Source organism: Oenanthe melanoleuca, chromosome 14 (genome assembly GCF_029582105.1).
Source record: "Oenanthe melanoleuca isolate GR-GAL-2019-014 chromosome 14, OMel1.0, whole genome shotgun sequence".
Lineage (NCBI taxonomy): Eukaryota > Metazoa > Chordata > Aves > Passeriformes > Muscicapidae > Oenanthe > Oenanthe melanoleuca.
In genome coordinates, this window is record NC_079348.1 from 10,009,920 (window position 1) to 10,032,858 (window position 22,939).

Below are 22,939 nucleotides of genomic sequence, written 5' to 3' on the forward strand. Positions count from 1 at the left end.
CAGACTAGAAATTGTTGTTCCTAAGACATGGTTATCTGCCTCTCTCCTCCTTCAAAAACTCTTCTTTCTATCTCTGGTAGCTCTGGTTGCTGAGGCAGAGCCAGCTCTGTGCACCTCTGTAGTGGTGAACCAGTCTGGCTATTCTCCTTCTCAATGCACTGGTCCATCAACAACGCAGTTTCAAGTAGCTGCTTAAATCTGCTTCAAATAAATGACCCCTAAATGAGGACAAATTTACACAAAGATGTCTTCATTCAATTAACCAAAAGACAAAATTTGTCTCTGTAGTAAAATATCAGCTTGTTTTCCCTCTGGTGTCCCTCTGTTTATTCCATACTAAAGCTGAGAAAAATATTGTGGAACCAAGAAACAGAGCCCAAGAATTCATCTGTCCTTATCAGCAATCCAAACAGGCAAAAAAAAAGCCTAACAAAAAACAAACAAACAAAAAAATAAAACAAAAAAAACCCCCCAAACAACAACAAAAAACTCACCAAACTGTGGCCTATGTGAAATACAAACCTTTATTTGGGGACAAGACAGTGAGAATGGAATGCTCAGATCAGTATTTTCCACTCAAGCACAAAATTTCCAAGCATTTTTGAGTGTCTGAGGCCAGGCAAGAGCTTTCAACTTATTTCAAAAGATCTTAAGTCTGAATAATAAGGCACTTAATAATAAAAAAACTTCACCTCACAAGATGCACTTTAGAGAACTGGCATCCAAAATCAGTAATAATTTTAAGACCCAGACATATTTGCAGATAAGCTGATAAAATCCTTCAGCCAGAAGCAGACACACAACTGAGCACTATCCAAGCAGACTGCCTTACTCCTCATCAGCTTAATTGCCTTAACTGTGTGTGAACATTTTCCTGAAACCTTTCTTCCAATTTTGTCACTGGACATTTGCAACTCCATGTGCTGCAATTCTCCTTATTTGAGAGATTAAGCATATTAATTTAAAATTCAACAGAATTTTTAGGGAACACACTGATAAAAACAACCATCTCTAATACAATTATACAATTCCCAGTTGTATGTAGCACATATTCAAGATCACCAGAAAGTACCATGATAGCTTTTGTCCTCACACAGGCTCTAACGTGGCAGAACAGAAATGCAATTTCTTCTGCTCCAGCAGCTGCATCCATGAAGTCCCAAAGAACTCCTTCCTTGACACGGAAACAATGTTTAAGTGTCAAAGAACAAAGAGATCATCTCTAAAGGCTGTATCTTCACTTTGACAAAGATATATGTCTAGACAGTGTTTCACTTCCTTATTTTTATAACGATGCTGGAATTATCTTGTTTATAAAGATGTGGATTTACCCACTACAGGACTAAACTGCTGCACTTAGATATTTCTGGGGAGTAGGAAAAATGAGCAGACTAGTGTGGCACTGCATTTCTGTCCAGTTCATTTTCAAACCAGTCAGCATGAGAAGAAGTCTGGAAGCTGTGCTTTCATTCCCTCTCAGATCATTAGTATTAATTACTGGCTCAATCTGACTCAGTGTCAGAGTCTAGAAAGATTTAGCCCAAAGACATGGGAAAAATGACAGGACGAAAGGCTGCAAGAGTTCTGAAGCATCAGGATACAGAGCCACAAAACAGTTTAAACATGAAGAAAGGAACCTTCCTGGCCACAAATTGTCATCCTTAAAGCAGTACTACCAGCAAAATTTAGAAACTTCGGCTGCCAGGAGCAGATTTAAGCTCATTTTCCACAATACACCATGATTTAATATTTGCATCAGAGTAAATCACGGTATTGTCTCCTATCTCTGATACACAGCTTGCTTATTTGATGATACAGTGGAATTTCTTCATAAGAAAGCTTCTGGAGCAATGACTATTTTGAGAAATAACATTTGCCAAGGAATGTATATTGACTGCGATGAATTCCTACAGATGTAGCGGCTAATTAACAAGAATCTAAGTAATAACTTGGTTGGATATAATCCATATACTGAACTGGCAACATGCACCAGAGAAAGAGGCAGAGGGTGAAAGCATATATATTTGGGGAAGAAATCACACATGGAAGGCACTTTCAAAGTGATTCATAGATATTTTAGATGTTGCTCAGCCCCTCTTAACCCTTGGTCTCATCTACTTTCCATTGCCCTTCCAGGCTTGTTTCTACTCCCCCTCCTGCTATGTTTTTCCTGCATAGCCAGTGTAAATTACCCTGGCTTAAAGATGAAAATGCCTAACAGTCACATACGCACAACATTCTTCTACATAAAAGCAAGGTTCTCCAAATTTTGCCTTTCACTGCTTTTGGATGTCCTTGTGTATCAAATGCAGCAACAGCACATGAAAGGGATGGAAGTTTTCTTAGTAACACCATTTTTATTGCCAAGTTCCATTTACAAAGAAAGGTCTATTCCTCGGTCTTGTCCAGGTTTTCAATAGCCACAACAAATTATCAATGCCAGCAAATACAGACTCTGAAGTCTGGATTTCAGAAACATACACCAATATTTTTTAATTCCACTCCCTTCCCAGATGCTTAGTTACATTGTTCTTTAAATTAACATAAGATATCACATTTACTCCAAATGTCTAACATAACTTATATTAAGTAATTAATACTTATTGCCTGTAGAAAGACATTTCAGAATTCAATTCACAACATGTTTGGGCTTTTTTCTATGTAAATGTAAGTGCATGTTCAGGACTTTGTTTTCTCAAATGAACTACATTTCAGACAACTTTACTGAAATGTATTTCATAGGAGGACAGTCCATGTTCATTAAATGCTTTTTGTAGTGTTTAAATCCCAGGTACATTCATTCTTCTAGAAAAATACATTTCTCTCTCTTTGCACTGAAAACAATCAAACTTACAAAACAGCTAAAAAAGAAGGAAAAAGCTTGCAACAAAAATATCAACACAGCTATTCACAAGTGGAGATGCCTAAAGTTATCTTCTGAAGTTTGCAATGCTTCTAGAGGGCTTCCTGAAGTTGTGACAACGTATATTCAGTGCTGTCCCTGGGCAAAGCAAAGCTCCTAGACATTGTAATAGTCTATAAAATTGCACACTTGAATCCATTACCAGTCTTAAAAAAATTATCTTCATGTTCATTGTAAATACTTCTGCCACAGTTAGTCCTTAAACACACTCAAACACTAACTGCCAGATCTCATACATACTGAAGTGATCAGACTGCAATTACTATGTGTCTTAAACTCACTTTAGTAGGAGTATCCATAACCAAAAAGTAATGGGAAACAAAATTAAAAAGTCTCACAAATCTTCAGATTATGATCTTAAAAGAATCCTGTGAATTAGTATGGATCTTAACGTTTTCATCAAGTATTCTTAGCCATTACCTGCTTAAGCCATTTTTAGTTACTTTTAAAATAAATGCACTCCATACATTTATTTATGCTAACAAGACAGTCCCAACAATGACAAGTTTTTCCATTTCATATTAAGAACCAATGAGTTCAGTTTAGCAAAACAATAAACCAGATACCACCACAGTGCACATTTATTAGACAACCAAAATTTAGCTTTACATTCATAATACATTAACAAACACCAAATATATATTTTTTACACCTTGCAAAAGAAATCAAATCTGAGCAACGTGCAAATCTAAAAATGTTGGGAGATCAAAATAGGGAAAATTCTGTACAAATGTAATATAAAAATATGTTTCCATATGAAAGAACCCTCTGTTTGAGACTCAGTCAAGAACTGCATCTCAAGTCCTGTGCAGCAGAAAAACCCCCAAGCACTACTCTCCTCCCAGCCCCGAAAAACATCTCACCCTAGCAAACCCTGTTTGGATCACCCTCTGCTTTTCAGAATCCAATAGGAAATGGCAAGAGTTATTCTATTTGTTTCTAATTCATGCTGCAAAATGTTGGGAAAGATCAAGAGAAACACAGCAGGCCAGCAAAGAAGAACATCTCCAAAGACTGCTAGACAATAGAAGAGCAGTGCCCAGGTGGGTGATATTCTAGGGTAGGACAATGGTGGTGAACCAAGGACACACCAAAAAACTCTTTCAAGAAGAAGGACAGTAGCAGTAAAGAAGAGAATTTTCAACATATATTTAGATGGCTACATTAGATTGTCTGAAAGGAGAAGACTAATTACCTTGGAGTCAAAAGGCCTCCATCTGCCTGCCCCCAGCTGATGTCTCTGCAGATCTCTGATTCAACTACAGGACTAAACCATTTGTTTTCCCAGACAGCAGCTGCCTGCCTGGACAATGCTCTTTTAAAAACAAGTTTAACATCAGCTGGTTAGTGGAGACAAGAACAGAATATTTAGCTTGGTGGTGGTTTTCTGACGACTACTCCCTGGTGGTCAGTGCCACTGCTCCTGAGGCTATTCTGGAGTTCCCTGTCTCCTGCAGTGAAGTGACTGATTACACTGAGCCACAGCAGCACCATGTGAGTGAAGTTTTTACTCTTAGGAAGTGCCTTCATTCTTGCACACAGTTTGACCAGCTTGCCTAATAGCTTACCTATGTGTTCAAGCATAAAGTTTATTTTACTGCTAGTGAAATGATACTCAATTCTAGGGCAATTACTGAATTCCTGGATTGCTTGAAGTAATCACCCCGAGACAGTTGCAGTAAGTGTGGAAATTAAGAGTCACTCACATTTTACTGCTTAATTAGGAAATGGCTGGAGCTGAGTTGGGGCAGGTTTAGGTTGGATGTCAGAAAGGTTTTTCCCTCAGAAGTGGCTCAGGCAAATTAACAGTAGACTTAATCTTCTATTTCCCTAATAACAGTAACTATCTCAGTCATTTCCTGTGAAGCTCTCACTAGACAAGTGATCATGAGATTTAAAAGCTACTCAAAAGTAATGAAAAGCACAAAGTCACCTTTCTTTCCTTTTGCTCCATTTCCTGTGCAGTACAGCTCAGGGGTCACATTATGCACATGCATTGAAGAAACTCCTTGTGTATGGGTCTAATCTTGCTAGAACTGAATTTGAAACGAGATAAATAAAGATCAAGGTTTTCCAGTCTAAAATGAATTCTATTTAAGGGAACTCAGCCCGCACAGTGGAATTTTGTGTAATCTAGGTCAAGAATTTAAGGTTAATAACTAACATAAAATGCTTTCCAATTAAGTGAGGCATTTTTTATAATGGTCTTTAGAATATTACTGAGAGTACAGTGTAATGCTGCAACATTTTAGAAAAAGTCTACACTGCAATCAGTTCAGCTAATAAAAATTCATGTGGTCCTTGTGCCCAGATTGTTACTGATGTGTAGGCTTGTTCAGGTACATGCACATTAGCTGCAAGAGTGACTCATTTGCATGAGTGCAAATTCATCTTAAGCATGAGACTAAAAAATCCAGAAAGTGGGCTCTTATATTAGTAATGCCAGATTTTCACACAAAATCCACTGCAGTGCTGAGGACACCTAACTCTGAGCTCATTTAGAGTTTAGGCCACTCTGGAATGGTCAGAGTACCAGTTAACTCAATCTGAGAGAAAGAAAAAGTCACAGAAAATTAGAAATCAAAACAGCATGAAAAAATTAATAAGGGGAAAAAAAATTACTGGCATTCAGTAGCAGATACCTCATACACCCAGATGGCAAAGATTCAAGTATTAAGAAGACAAGTTGAAGTATTTGAAGAAGACAACAGAAAGTGAAAAAAGTGGTACCTGTGAATTAGTCAGCCTCATATATAGGTATATAAAACACTGAAAAATCACTTCAAGTATTCCCTGTAACAGCCATGAAGAGGTACAATAAGCAATTGGGAAGTGGGTAAAAACTTTGCAGATTCACCTATTTGGTAAGATGTCAATGTCAGTAGAGACAGAATGAGGAAACAGATTGCAGTGGTGACTGAAATCAATACCAAGTAAACAGCAGTTCTCCTTTGAGGAATTGCCAACTAAGTGAACAAACGAGCAATGACAATCTACTTATTTTACTCTTAATTTAAATTAACTTACTTGGAAATTGATGAAAAACCTTAAATTCCATTCATGTTAAATTATGTATCAAATCAGCAAAGAACATTCCAAACTTTAATCAACATCTTTCCCTTTTCTGTCAACTTGGTGTCAGGATCTAGAAGTAATGTTAACTTAGAATCACTTATGCAGCAATGTTGTTTAAGTAAGATACTATCCCATACAGGAAAAAAAAAAATTACACAATACCTTTCGAGATCAGACCTGCAAAGGAATTATCAGTTAGGTATGGTGACCCTATTCCTACATAAGTATGAAAAATTTTAAAAACCTCTTTAGGGTAAAACTGCTTCTGTCTGCTTCTTGAAGTTGTCTTTCAGTTGCAGGGATATCACCACTCCTCAGATGTGTAGCAATTTGACTGTCAGAAGTGAACAAACAAGCTATAGCAATATTTTACATTACTCTCTAGGTGGCTAAGCAAAGACTAAAGTAGTCTCAAAAATCCCTTATGCTAATTTGAACAAGCATTGTATTTTAACTTTGAATCAAACCTTGAAATAAATATTACATATGGAAAACATAGTATTTAAGTCTGGAGTCCTACAAAGACAATACTGAATGTGGCCAAGCCTGCTGGTATTGTGCAGACCTCCAAAAGATTAACAAGATCAGGATTAAAAAACAAAACCAACCAACGAACAAAAGCAAATAAAACATCAATACCCCCTCCTCCACAAAAAAAAGCCCCAAACCAAACATCAAACTGAAAAAACACACCCTGACTCAAAAGGAAGTTTTACCTCTGTCCTATAATATATAATTTTTTCTGGTCAATGGCACATCTCCCATTTTAGAGACGTAATAATGCAGTACCATGAAGCTGGGTATCCAAAAGTGTCTTCACTTGGCCATAATACCTTCTACAATTAATTAGTTTCAATTAGAAAGACAAGAGGTCCTCTGAAATACTTGCATGTTCTTGTATAACAGAAACTGGTAGGAAAGAACCAGTCCAGGGGGTTTTCTCTCTTCTCCAGTTCAGATATGGTGAGTATCCAAGGTTGGCTCTCAAAGCTGCTGACATTGTCTGTCGCCAGTTGGTCCTTTTGTGTGGACCTGAGGCCTCTCAGGCCTCCAGAAGTATCTGCACTCCCAGTGAAGAAACAAATCACAATTTGGTTGCACTTCCCTCATTGTTTATTACAGTCTGCATGGTGGCTTTAGTCAGAACATTCTCCCTCTACCTCCTTCACCATGTCAGCTTCAGCTTCAGCCTGCAGAGAGGCCTGAGGGATGCAGCTGAATGTTCGAATGCTGTGTGGATCAACTGGGGGCACCAGGGTGAGCGACTCCACGCTCAGCGTGTCCGTGTTGTCATCTGTGATTAAGGATATCGTGGGCTGCTGTGCAGGAATCAGGCTGGGAGACAGGTTGGCTGTTTCTATGTCACTGGTTTTTACAGCATTTTTGCTAGACTTTGAAACAGCTGAAAGAGTTTCATCAGTCAGCATTGTCTGACTGGCCATTGGAGGCTGCTCTGGAGCTGAAGCATCGTCTGAGAAAAGAAAACACAAAGAACAATCAATATTCAAGCCATTGTGCACATTGAGCCTAACAATACACTATTATTCATGAGTGTTCAAGAATATCTGGGTGGAAAATGCAGTCCTGTGAAGCACTATGCTTACACACCCACATTTTAGTAATTAGAAATAAACCAAAATACTGTAAAAGCATAACTTAAAATGTCAGCAGGATTCTGTTCAAATTAGGAATCAGACAACCACATACATTTAGTATTATAATATGTAGTACAATTAGAAATATTCTTAGAGAGAGGAAGTTGAGGGTAAGAAACCTTCTCCAGTATTTAGTATGAACTAAAATGAACCACTACCCCATATCAGGAAGATATTTAGAAATAAAAGAAAAAAATGTAAGAACCACTCTACAGCCAGCTTTCCCAAAAGGTGGCCTGTTTCTTACAAAAAATTTGGAAGTCATTCTCTCAATTCATCCTCCAGATTCACATTTAAGTGACACCTCAACCAGAGAAAGCAGAATTTTGGCATTAGAGGAAGGAGGATGATGTCCTTACTGCAACTGAAAGGTGCTGCAAGAGGCCTGTTTTACACAGCCTGGTGAGACATGGGGGCTTTGTCCTAAGCATGGAGCATCCAACACTCATAAAATTGAGAATAAGCATAAATGCTATAGAAAACTGATATGCTACTGTACCTTCCCTCCAACATTAACAGCTATTTGTGCTGCCCTTTCCCCCTAAAAATCCTAGTGAACTGTCAAGCAAGTTGTTTATTTGGCTCAGGATGGAGTGGGTGGAGGGGATGAGGGATGCAGCCTTAGATGACCAAATATGCCCCGAAAAGTCAGGTCTTTTTCAGACTACAATAATAGATGCCATTAAAGTAACAGGTATCCAGCTTCAAGACAGACCAGTTTTAAAAGCTTTTGTAAGAAACAGCATGTGTTCAAGTGTACAGGCACCTGCAGAAAAGCCTACAAGGCAATGTAGTGAATACAGAAGCTAAGAATTAAGTTATGGCTTTAATACATAGTGACCTTAAAAAGATTTCAGTTTCAATATGATTCCAATTAATCCTGGAAAAGAACAGAAAGCATGAACATAAGACAAATGGGAAAAAAAAAAGAAAAAAAGAAAAAAAAAACAACAAAGTAGACAATGGAATGGGTATCAGTAAGGTATCAGTGGATAACACTAAAATTATTGATTTTTTTTTTATTTTTTTTAACCTTTTGGGTAAGATAAACCAAACAATGTTGTATTCTCACTTTAGAAACCACTCACATGTACTTTTTGCTGAACTGGTGCTAAAGCTTCTTGGTTTGATAAAATCAAGATTTATAAATGGTAAAAAAGTCTGCTTTTATTTAAAGAGAGACAGCAGTGGTTATTTTTGAACTACAAGGACAGATCCAAAATAACCCTATAGAATCTTTGTATCTGTCAAGAAGCTTTAGTGAGAACATAGCAACTGATAATGGAGGAATGATGCAAGAATCACATGGAAAATGCAAACAATGAAATACAGGCTCATTTCTCTGAATTCCAAGCTAAACACTAACATTTCAGTATGCACAGAACAGTGAGTTTCTGCTTTTTGAATCTATAAAATCTTAAAAGTATATCAAATGTTCTTTGCCAACATAATTTTTTAATCTTACTTATACTATAGCATGAATTCAAGATTCAGAAACGTTAGGCATTCTGGTAAGTGTTATCAACAAATGGCATTCTGTTCAGCATGTTGTATAAAGCACATTGCTATTACAGTTCTATGTAACTTCTGAACCCACACTTCATTTCTTAAATCATTCCTTTACCTCTCCCAATACAATATCTATATATTTTCTTAATACTTGCATTTACTGAAATAATGAAAGACATACATATTCTTTTGCTATGCTGGATAGTCCCCAAATGCTTCCAGGTAGGTTTTAAGTTAATGCTAAAGTGACTCCCTTCTTAATGCCACAAAATAAAAGTATTTTAAAAAAGTCTCCATAAAAAACAAAAAACAAACAAACAAACAAAAAAAAGTATCTGGAGTTCACAAGTCCAAACTTTCTACACAAAAGTCTTCAAAAAATATTAAGAAAGAAAAAATATCAAAAACTGTAAGCAGAATATACTGGCCAGTATTTCAATGGCAGCATTCGTAGAGAATATAAGATTAGAGCTCCCCTCTGCTTCCCTCCAGCTTTTATTTACTCTTGCTAGAAGCTAGTCTCTCTCTCGTCTAAGGATGTCCTTAGTCACTGCCAGCCTCAGTTCTGTCACTCTGGCACTGAATTTCAAGGAATAGTCCCTGATTGCTGCAACCCATGGTGACACTACTGTCAAAATGACCAGAAAGCAAATCCCAACACACAGAAGGCTGGAGGAGGGAGAGCTCTGAACATTGTCTAGAGCTCACAAGAATGTCTGTCTTTAAGCAGGTACCAAGCTCTTGCTTCTAAAGAGCTTCATGTACCTGGCATATTTACAGATTTCTCTACTTATAATCTATAATTATCTACTAATTTCTCTACTTATTATCTGGAACTTCCCTTAATACTACACATAAAAATACTAACTGGCTTTCAAAAAGCCCAAATGCCCAACACATTGTTGCAGTTTGACTTTTGGATAGAAAGAAAAAAAAAAAAGAATTGTAATTTTTCCCTGGATAAAACCACCAGTTATTGAGATATGCTCTGCTCTTAAATATCAAAAGGTTACCACCTAATACTAGAAAACGGCATTTCTATTTGTCTCCCCCTAGCCTCAATGCATTTAAGAAAGAGGCTTCTGGCACAAAATATATGCCAGATGTGCAACAAAACCAGGGAGACTGAAGTTAGTGTCTTAAATCGGTTCTGATCTTAACACTGAGTGCTAACAAGCAGCCTTCCATATCTCCAAACTTACTTTATTTACTGAAAACAAGGTGTAGTTTTCCAAGTTTTGGGGTATTATTAGCTGTCTTCAGATGCAGAGCCTTCAACAGCCTTACATGTTTTTCAGCATTCTTTAATGCTACAAAGATTATCATTGCAGCAAAAAAATCTCAACTACAAACCCCAACTTGTTATATTAACTTAGTTAAGAAAGGTTATTTTGAAAGATGGAAAAGGACAGAAAAGGGAAAGAATGAGTATCACTCACAGAGAAGTGTCTTAAGCTGTACAGTAACATACTATGAAAGGATAACAAAAATACAAGTTACCATGCATTGAGCAAAAAGTTGCAAATTAAATCCGAAAGATGAAAAAGGGTGTTTATATACTACTAGCTGAGTGAAGTATCTTCATGCCATTATAGTAACAAAAGAAGTTAATTAGATACAAGTTAAAACAGATTATATAAGAAAGGTCATCTGAAGTGTATTTCCATATTTTTTTGCATCTGTTCCCCCTCCTCACCTGAGGGCAATCAAATAGTCCATGAACTTACAGTTGCCAGAGTTTTTGATCACAGAAATATTAAGCTTTTGTCAGAGTCCAGGGACAGTCTTACACTGAATGCCTGTCCATTTGACCTGGGCTATAGAAAGATTTCTTGCTGCTGGGCCAAGGACCTGCATTACTGTCCATTCAGGAGCCTGCACTTACTAAATTTCACTACAGCCAGGGCTGCCCTGTGCAAATGAAGACATGGCTGCTTTGAAGCTGGAGGCTTGATAGCACAATTTCCACCTTTGGCAAGAGTGCCCAGAGACATGGGAGAAGCTGCAGACAAGGCTTTCAGAAACAGCTCATTATTGCTTAACAGTTCTCCCAAAACAAAACGTAGAGACATGTTATCATGCTTTCTTCAGTTTCCTACCTCACTGTCATTGCTGTCAGCATGGAAAGCAAATATGTTCTAGTGACTGTTATGGGCTTATGAAGTCTTATGGAGGAACCTGCCTGAGTGGGTATTGCGGGAGATTCTGCTGCAGCTGCTGCTGGAAGGACTAAACCCAGTGTCCACCGTGACTGTCAGCCTCCGACAGACTAAACACCCGCCGGCGTCCTTTCCTGCCAGACCTTACTAGAGGGAAACACAGCCAGAAATCAAACAGAGCCTTCAACAATGACACAGGGAAGGGAAACTGGAATGGAGACAAAGGATAAATGTTAGAGCAGCACAAGAATAAGTGACAAGGACACATCCATAACTGCTGGTATCTTGAATACAATTTGACACCACACCAAGAGCTTCTAATTTTGGGAAATACTTCTGAAGCTGGAAGTATTCATTCTTTAGAAATAAATGAGCTTATATGAATTTTATTTTCTGCTTCCTATCTGAAAAAGCTTGTAAGTTTGGGCTGTATCTGGCAATGCCAACAGCACTTACACCAAGGAGGGCTGACAGGTATTTATTTGCATTACAATCTACTCACCTGCTTTAGAAACTGAGAGAAGTTATATACCACAAATTTTGGTGACAAAGAATTATTCTTATTTCACCCGGCCATGAATTATAAGTGATGCAGTACTGTGCAGGTGACAACACTTCAGACTGTTCAGCCCTACTATTCTCATACCAAACAGCAGCATTTACATTTGGTTTGTAATAAAGCCAAACACAGGGTTTGAAAAGATAACAGCAGTTCAGATGATGATGCTTGGTGCATAGAAAGTTCCTAGAAAAGAAACTTTCTAAGAACAAAAGTACTTCCTCACCTAGTCAGAAAATTACTAGACCATTATAGAGCAGGAGGTCAAACCACATTTACATTACTGATTATAGAGAGAAGAGACAGAGATGGTTTCAATAGGAAGGCAGGCACTGCTCTTATAAGATCTCCATGCTTGATTAATCACCCTTTCCTTGGAATGGAAATTTAATTTTACAGACTGGAATCCAATATGTGCTCCGCAACAAGGGACAGCTCTTAGTACTTATTTTAGATCTTTTATCATCAATACCTGCCAGAAGCATAAAATACAGTTTAAGTGGCACAGATCAGTGCCTTGTGAAGTCCTCCTTACCTATTGCTCCGATGTAAACATTTCTTAAGTACTAAATCCAATTACTTTTTAAAAGTTAAGACAGCTTAAAAAGTAATAAAATACAACACAGATGACATTAACACATTCATAATTCTGGAAGACTGCTAACTTACAGTAAGAGACCTATATCTAATCCTTGGCATATATGAAAATAAGCACTTTAAAGAAATGCACAGTTCCAGCAAGGGGAGCCAAGACATGACTGTATTCTAAGCTCTGAAACTTGATGACTAAAATCTGCCTAACAAGAGAACATTTCTACCTTATGCATAGCAACATTTCAAAAGCATACAATAATTAAAAGAAAAAACCATCATGCAAATACAAAGAAAAAACCAACCTGATAGCAGCACTCGCAGAACCTGATACTGATTTTTCTGTCTTGCTAAGCATTCTGCTTTCTTTAAGGGATGACTTCTGCTTTTTCAATTTCAAAGAACAGTAATCTTGTAAAGGGGTAAGCTTAATCCCTAAACACTGCAAACAGGGGAATTGCCAGCCTTTAAAATATCTGTGCCATAAAGCAGCGTGACAACTACTAGGTAGGATAGTTGGTAAACTCGGGAATCATAGGAGTTTATTTCACTCATGACAAAGCAGTTGATGCAACACTGTGTGAGTGTTTGATGCAGGTTAGAGTGATAACAAATTGCTTTTACAAAACACTGAATTAACATAACTTTTTCCTGTGGCACATTTTTGAAAGCTCTTTTGCTGCTTAATCATCAATTTACCTTCTATGTTGTAACATTCTCTCAACTAACATGCAATTCGTCTTTATTTTGTTCTCATCTATCACTGTTTTATGTAAAAATTGATATCTATGTTTCAAATCCTATTTCCTGAAACAACTCTGTGAAGATTTACAAGTATCATGTCAAATATATCAAACTCTGACTAGTTTAAATCTGTCAACAAACTGTAGCTTAGAACACTATCATCATAAAAAGCTGTGTGGCTTAAGATGCTGCTCTTAAGGAAGGTAGTTGAGTAGATTCCTTGAAGTCCAGATAGGGATCTCCCCTTTATCTAGTCTGGCCTTCTTGTCTGAAGCTCCTGAGCAACCCAGGATGCTTTTTATGCTCAACAACACGTGAGCAGGTGCCAGAATCAACATGGGAGCAGGGAAGGAGGTGCAGAGAGCTCCTACAAATTTGTGTGTGTATGTTCAAAATGGAGTGGGAAATGAGACAGAGTCAAATGTGACTGACTGCAGCAGCATTCAGGTGGACATAAAAGAGATTTTGGTAACTGCCTGCTGTTCATCAGCAACTGGTTACTTCCTTCTCAAAGGAGCCACTTCATATCATGCAAGTCTCGTCTTCTGCTTCACAGCAGAGTAAGGCAGTTTAGTTTCAACTGTCCTCAAGTGGTTAAGCTAAGGGAAAACCACTGCTTTACACAGAAGTGGGTGAATACCAACAATTGTTTCCATATCCCAGCTGAGTGGTCAGTATGACCTGATATAAACCACACTGTGCTCATGACACCATCACCTACGTCAGCAGAGTTCTGACATGCACAAGCTCACAGAACAGCTACCTGCACATGCCAAACAGACCCTCACTTCCATGCCACGCTCCTGGCAAGTTTCCACCACAGATCACAATTACGTGTAAGTACTACAAAACTCACAGTGAACTGGTTAATCAGTTAATGCAGAGACAGATCCTGAGAACGACACTATTGAACTGATACTGAGTGTTGGAAAAAAAGTGTCAATAGAGCTCCAGGGGTTGGGGAAAACCCTTCCTACATTCACATCTCCCAAAAGACCTAGCTCCAGGGATTTCAGAATTCTCACTAGCCTATAATAAGGGCCTTGAGACACCATCAGACACTCAGTTACAAGTTTTAAACCACTACTTGTTCATTATTGCCTGCAACTGCAGTAAGCAGTTTGGTACACATCAGGGCAGCAGCTTTCAAGAATTACACACACTTAAAGCCTTAGTTCGATTTTAGGAACAGTTTCTATGCATTTATGAGAGTCTTTTACAAAGAAACTAAACTATAAGATATGCTGCAACTATGCACCAAATACACTTCAAACACTAATATTAGTCTGAACTGAGCACTTATCCTTTGAACAACCACACCCCTGGCAGGGATTCTTGATCCTAAAGATCAGAGCAAAACCCCTAAGCTACATGCATGTACCTCAGCACCAACTGTGTGCTATCCTATTGCAACAGAACACCTGCTTATGCACGTACTGCCACTCTCTTCCTCTTTTTAACTGCCCTCTGAGCAGAACGAAATCCAAGTGTTGAGCTCAAAAGTCATCCCTGCAGCAGGTTAGTGCAAGCTGCTGATTTGGTACTGAAGCAGCTGATGCACATTGTCAGGTTCATTTCCTCTGAATTGGCTGAAGGTGACTGTGTCCAGTGGTAGGCACAGAAGTGGATTCTCACAGCTACATCTGCTAAAGCATCACATGAAAAAAAAAAAAAAAAAATCAAAGCACACCCAAAGAGTTTTCCTGCATGACACCTGTCATTTTGCATATACTTTATGATTAAGTCACAGTGAAGGTCAAGGTGGGCAGTTCATGCAACCTAACTGGTAAAGTGCACACTGAAATTTCATACAGGCATTTCAAACTACTTTCCGTCTGTTTTTGGTTTGGGTTTTAAAAATTATTTTTATTTTTATATTTGGAGGAGAGGAGGGTAGGGAAAAATCTAGGGTTTATTTTTGTTTTCCTTGTTTTTTTTTTGAAATCAATGAGCAGCCTCCTGTCATCAAGCTTTTTAAAATGCAGGAATAACAAACAGAACTTTGCTGCACAAATGCCAACATGCTGTGTAAGTAGGCTACAATTTTGTTAACTACAGTCTGGGATTATACTTCAATAATTCACTATTTTTTTATACTTGATGACTAATTATGTGTTCTGGATCTATGTATTTTTAATAGAAGCTAAATTTTGTGTGCTTGAAAGACCTCAGTCTGAAATGAAACACAGTCTTGCTTGATATTTGTATGAACTAGCATACTGCTTATACCTACAGAAATAATATAGATTCTTTATTTTCATTTCCTTTACCACAGTTTTCTCTTAGTCACTCTTTCTGACCATAGAGGATTCAAATATAGCAAAAGACACTGTACATGAGCCTTTTTACACTGCTAAGGAGAACATGTCATCAGATTCATGTCTTCTTCTAGTGGCAATCCAGCCTGAGAGTTCTGACAAATGACAGCACTTCTCTGTACAACAACTACATGTTACCTGGGCCATGAAGAGACTGGGTAACAGCAGTCTCTTGCCAACAGATAAAATAAAATTTTGAATATATGTTATATAGAAAAACACAAAATTTTATTCTGAAATTAAACATATTGCATGACTATTTTGACTGTATGTTAATCTTTCAAGGTAATAGATGCTTTTTAATCTAGAGTCTGGGTGCTAGAATGCTTTACATATTTATTATTCCTTAACTTCATCAGTACCCTTTCATTACCCTTTCCAGCAGTACTTCTTGCAGGGATACTCATTTTAAACATATAATGCATATTGATCTGCTGACACTGTTCAGTGAAACCTAAAAACACTCAATACCTAACAAAGGTTGCATCATTTCCTGTAGGACTGCAACAATTTTTAGATATAGATGTGCTTTCCAAATAAAGGCAAAATGGCATGTCTTAGAAGGGGTAGCCAGAACAATCCTCTCAAGGAGTGATCAGTATTGGAAGTGACCATTAAAACAAGGGCTTGCTTAAAAAAGTATTGAAACTCAAGTGACCTCTATTGTTTTATAACCAAAATGAGGTACAGTAGGTCACTTCAGGCATGAAAGCATTTCAGGATTCACTCTTCAGGATTTCCTTGTTTAGTCTCCAGCCTGATGCTTTGCCTCACAAAATTTGTACTCAGAACAGACACCATTACAAGATTCTCTACAATTACTACACAAAAAGGAGGGACAATGCAACAAGAAGTTCCAGTTTAAGCATACCAGTAAATATACTGACCAATGCAAACACATGCAACCTACATTTGTGAAAGTTACACTGACAGTCTATTTATACTGCAGCCTCTTCTGCACCAATGAAACAACCTCCTGAAATGTGGAGGTGATCAGCCACAAGATGTTATTGCAAAAACTTTACAATATTAACATCCTAAATAACTGTTTTCAAATACTCCATATTTGGCCCATTGCTACAACTTAAATTGAGGATCACACAAACACACAAATGCAAATGTCACACAGGTCAAAAAAAGATGCTTTATGTAGAAATCAACTCATCCACTATGGTGAAAGACTATTAGTTTACATTACAGATTTATTCAAAGCAATACTTCAGGTTAAAACAAACCACCAACAAATAAACCCCTCAACATTCTAAACTGTTTGTGCTAGGAGAGATGTCAGACAAACAGGACCTTATTTCACAAGTACTTAAAGCCGCTACTGAAAGAAATCAAGTATTTAGAGTTCCAGAAAGCTGAAGAGATCACTGCAATTTACAGCATTATTTACTTTTAAATGGCTTAGTTTTAGTGATTTAGTGATCTAAAACCATAAAGCTCTACTCTTTTAGTCCAGTAACATAGTAACTTAATTTTACAATACACTGCTCTGTATCCCTCTGTGCCTAGGCTGAAGGTGGTGAGTGAATACCTGCTGGGCTCTGAGCAGCAGAAGGAGTGGATGTCGAGCTTGCAGTCACTGAATCACAGCGCCCTGTGCTGCCACTGCCACTGGAAGGGGACGGTGACGAGAGCGGGGATGGATTGTGCTGATTTATGCACTGAGCTACAGCAAAGCCTGCAAAACAGGACAGTGAAGTTTACAAGTTAAATATTATCTTGAAAGAGTTAAGCTGTTGAATAAACTGTGAAAAGGTAAAAGCAAATCCTGTATCAAGGTGGTGCCAACCTCACTGGTAGTGACCCAGAGAATGTGCCCCACATTTATCTTGGAAATCAGAAAATCTTAATGTGCCTTACTGAAAACAGGCTACAAGATCAATGAATAAGGAAGTGGAGTTTAAGGAATTCAAAGCATTTTAAAACTTAAGAGATTGCACAAACAGTCAAAATGTATCAAAACTCTTCAACTTTTGATACAGCCAATATATTCACAGGTCACAGACCTTAACGTGATAAGGAAATTAAGTCAAAAGCAAATTAAAAAACCTCTTGGATAGAAGACTTACATTTTTTACTAGATGTCATTCCAGAAAATTTTAATCAATAACATCTAATGCTGGCATAGAATTCCATCCAGCCTCTCAAACAAAACTTTTTTTAGTCTGAAGACTGGAAAGGTCTATACAGTGTCTGACAGCAGTTCTCAGATGAGTTATCTTCTGGATTCTAGAATAATACTTCTTCAAACTCTTTGCAGTGTAGCATCCTTTTCTTTCCTCACCACCTTGCATTAATTCCTTTCTTCTTCTATAACTACATACCTATTCACCTCTTCAGGTTTTGATAGCAAGCAGCTTTTCAGAAGCTGGTGCACTTCTTACAGCAACAGAAGTGTCTTCACCACGGGCTATAGGTCAGGTAAGATACACAACTTTTCTGCTTCTGCAGCTCTCCTCTGTCTCCCATGGGAAAGTTTTTTTTGGCAGTCCTGTGAATTACTGAAAGTAGCCACTATGTGGACTATAAAACACCTAACAATACTCTACTTGCTGCCTTTACTGCACAGTCAACACGGAAACGGAAGGTATCTGACAATCAGGTAAGATTGGAAATGCACCACACAGTTCTTTATCCTTTTTTATAGGCAATCTCCCATGGCACTGAATGGATGATTCACTCAGAGAATCTCCCATATGGGGAACATGCTGGTGCCATACAGGTTGCAGCCACCCAAAACTCAGTTTAAATGGATGGGTTACAAGAAGCTCTGAAAACTTGAAAACAAAGATATGACAAGTCAGAAAAATGCTATTAGCAGCCACACACTGACAGGTTTTGCTACAAGTGAAAACAACACAGTGAAGAAAGCACAGAAGAAAGCTAACAAACATCAGTCCTGTTAATAATCTGACTTGATCTGCAGTCCCACATCTTACCTCCCACGCCTACCCAAGAACTAGACTCAAAACCACTTGCAGAAACAATGCCATCTGAATTTCTGTAGCACCGCAGCAGAGTTTTAGATAGATATCTAAATGCCACTTTTACCAAGTTAAATTATAATTGATTACATTCCAGATGAACATCACTTGAAAGAACTAAATCACCACCAAGGCAGGAGAGATCTTTCAGTGAAAACAAAATAATTGGTGAGGAGCTAATAATCCCATAAATACAAATAAATCCACGTATTTTATTTCAGAAACCAAATTGATTGATCTTCTACAATCATTTAGGAAAGTTAAACTGAGGTTACACACAGTGATGCCTGACAGTCTGCAAAAAGTTAACCACAAACTGAACCACCTCAAATGTGAAAGACTTCCACATGTATTACTGGCCTTGAGTGCTATAGTTTTTAATCACAGAAAATGTACATTAGATTTTTCATATACACTTCATAGTTTGAAATACCAGTTAGGATGGGGAAACAAGGAATAACCAGTGGACTTGCAGCCACAGAAGTGAGGCAAAGCCAACTATTAGCGTGAATGAAATTAAGAACGGTTTCTAAAGCCACTGGTGTAGAAGAGCTTACATCAAGACATTTATCTCCCCTTACAGTGCTGGTCAAAGCCATACCCATCCGAAGACCATGTCCACAAACAGCTGGCACTTCAAGGGAGAAGAAACCTTACACCCTCACCTGAACAGTAGAAAACAGCAAACAAGGTTTCCCGTGACTGTCATAGGGAAAGCTGGCCTTATTTATTAAAATTGCCAGCCCAAAGCTTCTGCAGAACAGCACTCATGGATTGACTCCATACATGGGAGCATTTGCTTCAAAATGACCTCAACATATTTTCTCTTCTAAAACAACAGCAAAGGAAGGATATTAAGTGTGCTAACAGGAGTTAATTTAGGTAGGAGGGAGAAGTAAGCCTAAATCATTCAAAACACTGTAACTGGGAAACTACTGACCAGGAAAAAATAATCTAATCAGGGAACTTCTTCAGGAAATACTTGTGAAGAAAAGGTGAGCAGAATTAATCATAGCTACAGGAAGCAAAAGAACAGTTAGAAGGTTCTTCTGATGATGACAGGAATATTAGTTCATACTACATGAATGGTTCCAAAGCTATGGATAATTTTTTTCTTCAGACTCTAAAAGGAAGATGGTTATAGCTTGCTGGCCATGCTAATGTTAAGAAGAAGGTTTTCTCCTACTTTTTTCCCCTCAAAACCTTATCATCATCTACTAAGATATTAACAATGGATAAATAGTAAGAGGAATATATTGATTCCTTTTGCTTTTCAAAATAAGTTTACTCAGTAGGTAAGCAACCGCACTTGTTAAAATATTTAGACGTATCTTTTGCTGGAAATCGTTAACATTTCCCTTAAGACACACTGGGCATATAAATCTCAGAATACAGCTGATACTTGAAACTAATTCTTGAGTTTGCTTGAAGAGGAAGTCATTATTTATTTACTTCCAGTAGAAGACCTTTGTTCACAGGGCCCCTACCAAATCTGCTGGTTTCTTTGAAAACAGTGTAATTCTTTATTTACATAGAGTGCTTCAGAAGTATATTACATTCATACATAGCTAATACATGAGATGGTGAGCAGTCCAGCCAACTACACTGTCCCCAAAATGCTCTAACATTCTAGCAAAGGCCAGGAACTTAAAATAGACCTTGGAGTATACTCACAGCCATGACTTCATAATGATAAAATTGATTGAGAGATTTTTCATACATTCTCTGCTGAGAACTGCCCAGTCCAGCAGGAGATGATTACAGCATGTCCCTGCAGCATTCTCATCGCCCTTCACTTGCCTTGCACAAAACCCCATTTTAATCTATAACAATCCTCACCCTCTTCTCCCTAGACACCAAGATCTTAACTTTGGACTGTGGAACATGTTGGCATTATGAGAGAAACTCAACCAGACAACTGCAATGAGTCTTCTTGAAAATTCTAAATTCACTGACAATATTGAATCAGGGAACTGATTCAATAGCTGTATGAAAGTTCTTAACAGAATGAAATTTTGCAGAAGGAATGAAAACATTTATGATTGTTAATTTCTTAAAAACCACACTGGATGTGCACCATTGATAGCAAACATAGTTCTACCAAAAACAGTAATTAGTCTTCTAAAAATGTTGCCAGAAAAACATAGCTCTCCTTTAAATATACAAAGGACATCATCATCAAGGGAAAGCAAAATTTGTTTCTTAAAAGTACAACCAAATTAACTGACTGTGTGAGCTTTGCAGAACTCAAACACCAGCTAGAGTCTGCAGCAGTAAGAAGTGAATACATGAAGCCAGTAATTTAACTGCAACTTGTTAAATAATTTTTTCAAAGCCACAAAATTCTCCTCTTAAAGTAAAAATCACTGCAAGCCTGATTAAGGGATAAGCACAAACAGATTCCTACAAAAATCAACAGGAATGAGGAAACCTTATTCATTCCTCAGCAAAGATAAGAGAAATTACTTATTCCTCAGCAAACATAAGAGAACAAACCCACATTTGATATTTGTTTTATAATCAGACGCAAAATGGGATAATCCATTTTTATTATATTACTACCTGTCATAAAATGCATTCCAAAGATGCTGCACTTGAAATACATCAAGTTCTGTGCCTCATTTCTCATACTTTGTATCAAATGAAAGCTTCAAAATACTTTTCCCTCTGGATCGGCAAGTGGAAGACTACATTTCCTGGATTCAAATAAAGTATGTGGTTGCTTGAACAAACAACTATGTTGCGTCATCCCCAATGCCCCCCTCCAAATTAGTAGATGAAGTCATTCCTCAGGAACACAAAGTGCACTCTCCTAAGAGAAAGCTGAAACAGCAACACTGGCATCTTTCCAACCACACCTTTTCTGTGGAAGTCATGTCAAATAAGGAAAACACTCCCCTCACAAAATGTACACTTGTCTTTGAAACATATGTGGTTTTATAGTTTTTGTTCCCCAGTTGGGACTTGGTCAAGTGAGCTCCAATTTAGTCTTAAAGCAGTAAAACATCTGCTTACTGTACTAAGTAATTTGAATTCTGAATCACATTTACAGAGAAATGCTGAGTTCTGAAATGACTAGCAGCAAGTGGTAATGAGATCTTTTGTATAACAGCACAGCAAAGTACTTTCAAAGCAGTATGAGATTTCCCTTTAAAATTACTCAACCCAAAAAGAAAAATGTCACCATCTGGAAGTGAATTTCTGCAGAGAAGTCAATTTGTGAAACAGACAATAAGTAGATAAAAAAGCAAAGAGCTCACTGATTTAGCATAACTGCTTTAGTCCCAGTCCCAAGCTAATGTTTTAGGAGTAGCTATGGCCCTTTTCTGTCTTGCTCACTCTGAGGGAGATGAGGCAGTGCACAGCATCCTGGCTGTTCTCACAATCCAGCATGAAAACATTCACAACTAAATTAAAGGAGGAAATAGACACAACTGAGAGATGTGTTGCATAAATACTGAATTTGCAAAGCATGATTTAAACTAACTTGATTTGTAAGGAAGGCAAGGTATTAAGACATCTGGGGAAACTGCCATGGAAGTATTGCTCACCACATTGCTCACCAGGTATTACTTGTTTCTCTCAGAGTAAACTATTCCTCATCCTGGAGTTCTGTGCTCAGGAACACATCCCAATAAGCTTTTCACTGCTTGTACATATTATAATAAGTTTCTACAGAAAGAAATCACAAAGCAAAAACTGCTTGTTAATGAATGCTAACCTTACCTGGGACTTTGTCAACAGATGCAAAGACAGAGCGCTGCACTGTCGGGTCACTGCTCCCACGCCGGGACTGGTCATAGAATCTAAATGGGAGGTGCTGGGCTGCAGCTCCAGAGCTGTGTCCAAAACCCATAACTTCAGTTGAAGGCTGAACAGGAAGATCCAGGAGAGCTATGTTTAATCACAATTGATAGTTTTTGTTACTCAAATACATAAAAGGAAGAGGAGGTGACAAGAAAATTGATAGCTTGCTCAGGATCTTAAGACTAAACCAGATTTTAACATAACTTGCCTTCATTTGCCTCTTAATTATGGTTACAACTGCACTGACAAGCTGAAGAGTCAATGCTTCTGCCAACCTTTTCTACATTGCTGTTCGCACCACATTCACACTAGGGAAACCTCAAAATACAGTGGAGAAGGAAAAAAACCCAGGATTACAGGAAGCCCTTTACACTAAAAAACCATATGAGTTATTAACAATAAAATGGAAAACAAATGCCTTTGCATTACACTCAACTTAAAATTTTTAATATCAAGTAGATTGTAAGATCTCAAACTTGCTTTAAATTTTTTTGTATGAAGAAAGTCATAAAAGTGTGACATATTCACTTTATAAATGTAGAGTTAAATATGAAATCAAACCTATTCCTTGGTAACTCAGCCCTGGTTTAGAGCTTTCTGTGGTCC

At 37.8% G+C, this 22,939-nt stretch overlaps 1 protein-coding gene across 4 annotated transcripts in view; it reads right to left on the reverse strand.

The window, feature by feature from the left end:
- Positions 1-505: 505 nt before the first annotated feature.
- The window catches only part of CLEC16A (C-type lectin domain containing 16A), a 62,692-nt gene continuing 40,258 nt past the window's right edge, over positions 506-22,939 (reverse strand). Inside the window, exons 21-24 of one of the 4 annotated variants that reach the window (XM_056503168.1) lie at positions 22,253-22,420; positions 17,074-17,220; positions 11,345-11,464; positions 506-7,469 (exon numbers count right to left, since the gene is read on the reverse strand). In XM_056503168.1, coding sequence (XP_056359143.1) covers positions 7,135-7,469; positions 11,345-11,464; positions 17,074-17,220; positions 22,253-22,420 — 770 coding nt within the window. In that variant the 3' untranslated portion in view covers positions 506-7,134. Of the gene's footprint in view, positions 7,470-11,261; positions 11,469-17,073; positions 17,221-22,252; positions 22,421-22,939 lie in introns of those variants that run through there. The other 3 variants (XR_008841583.1, XM_056503165.1, XM_056503167.1) reach the window with 3 other exon arrangements.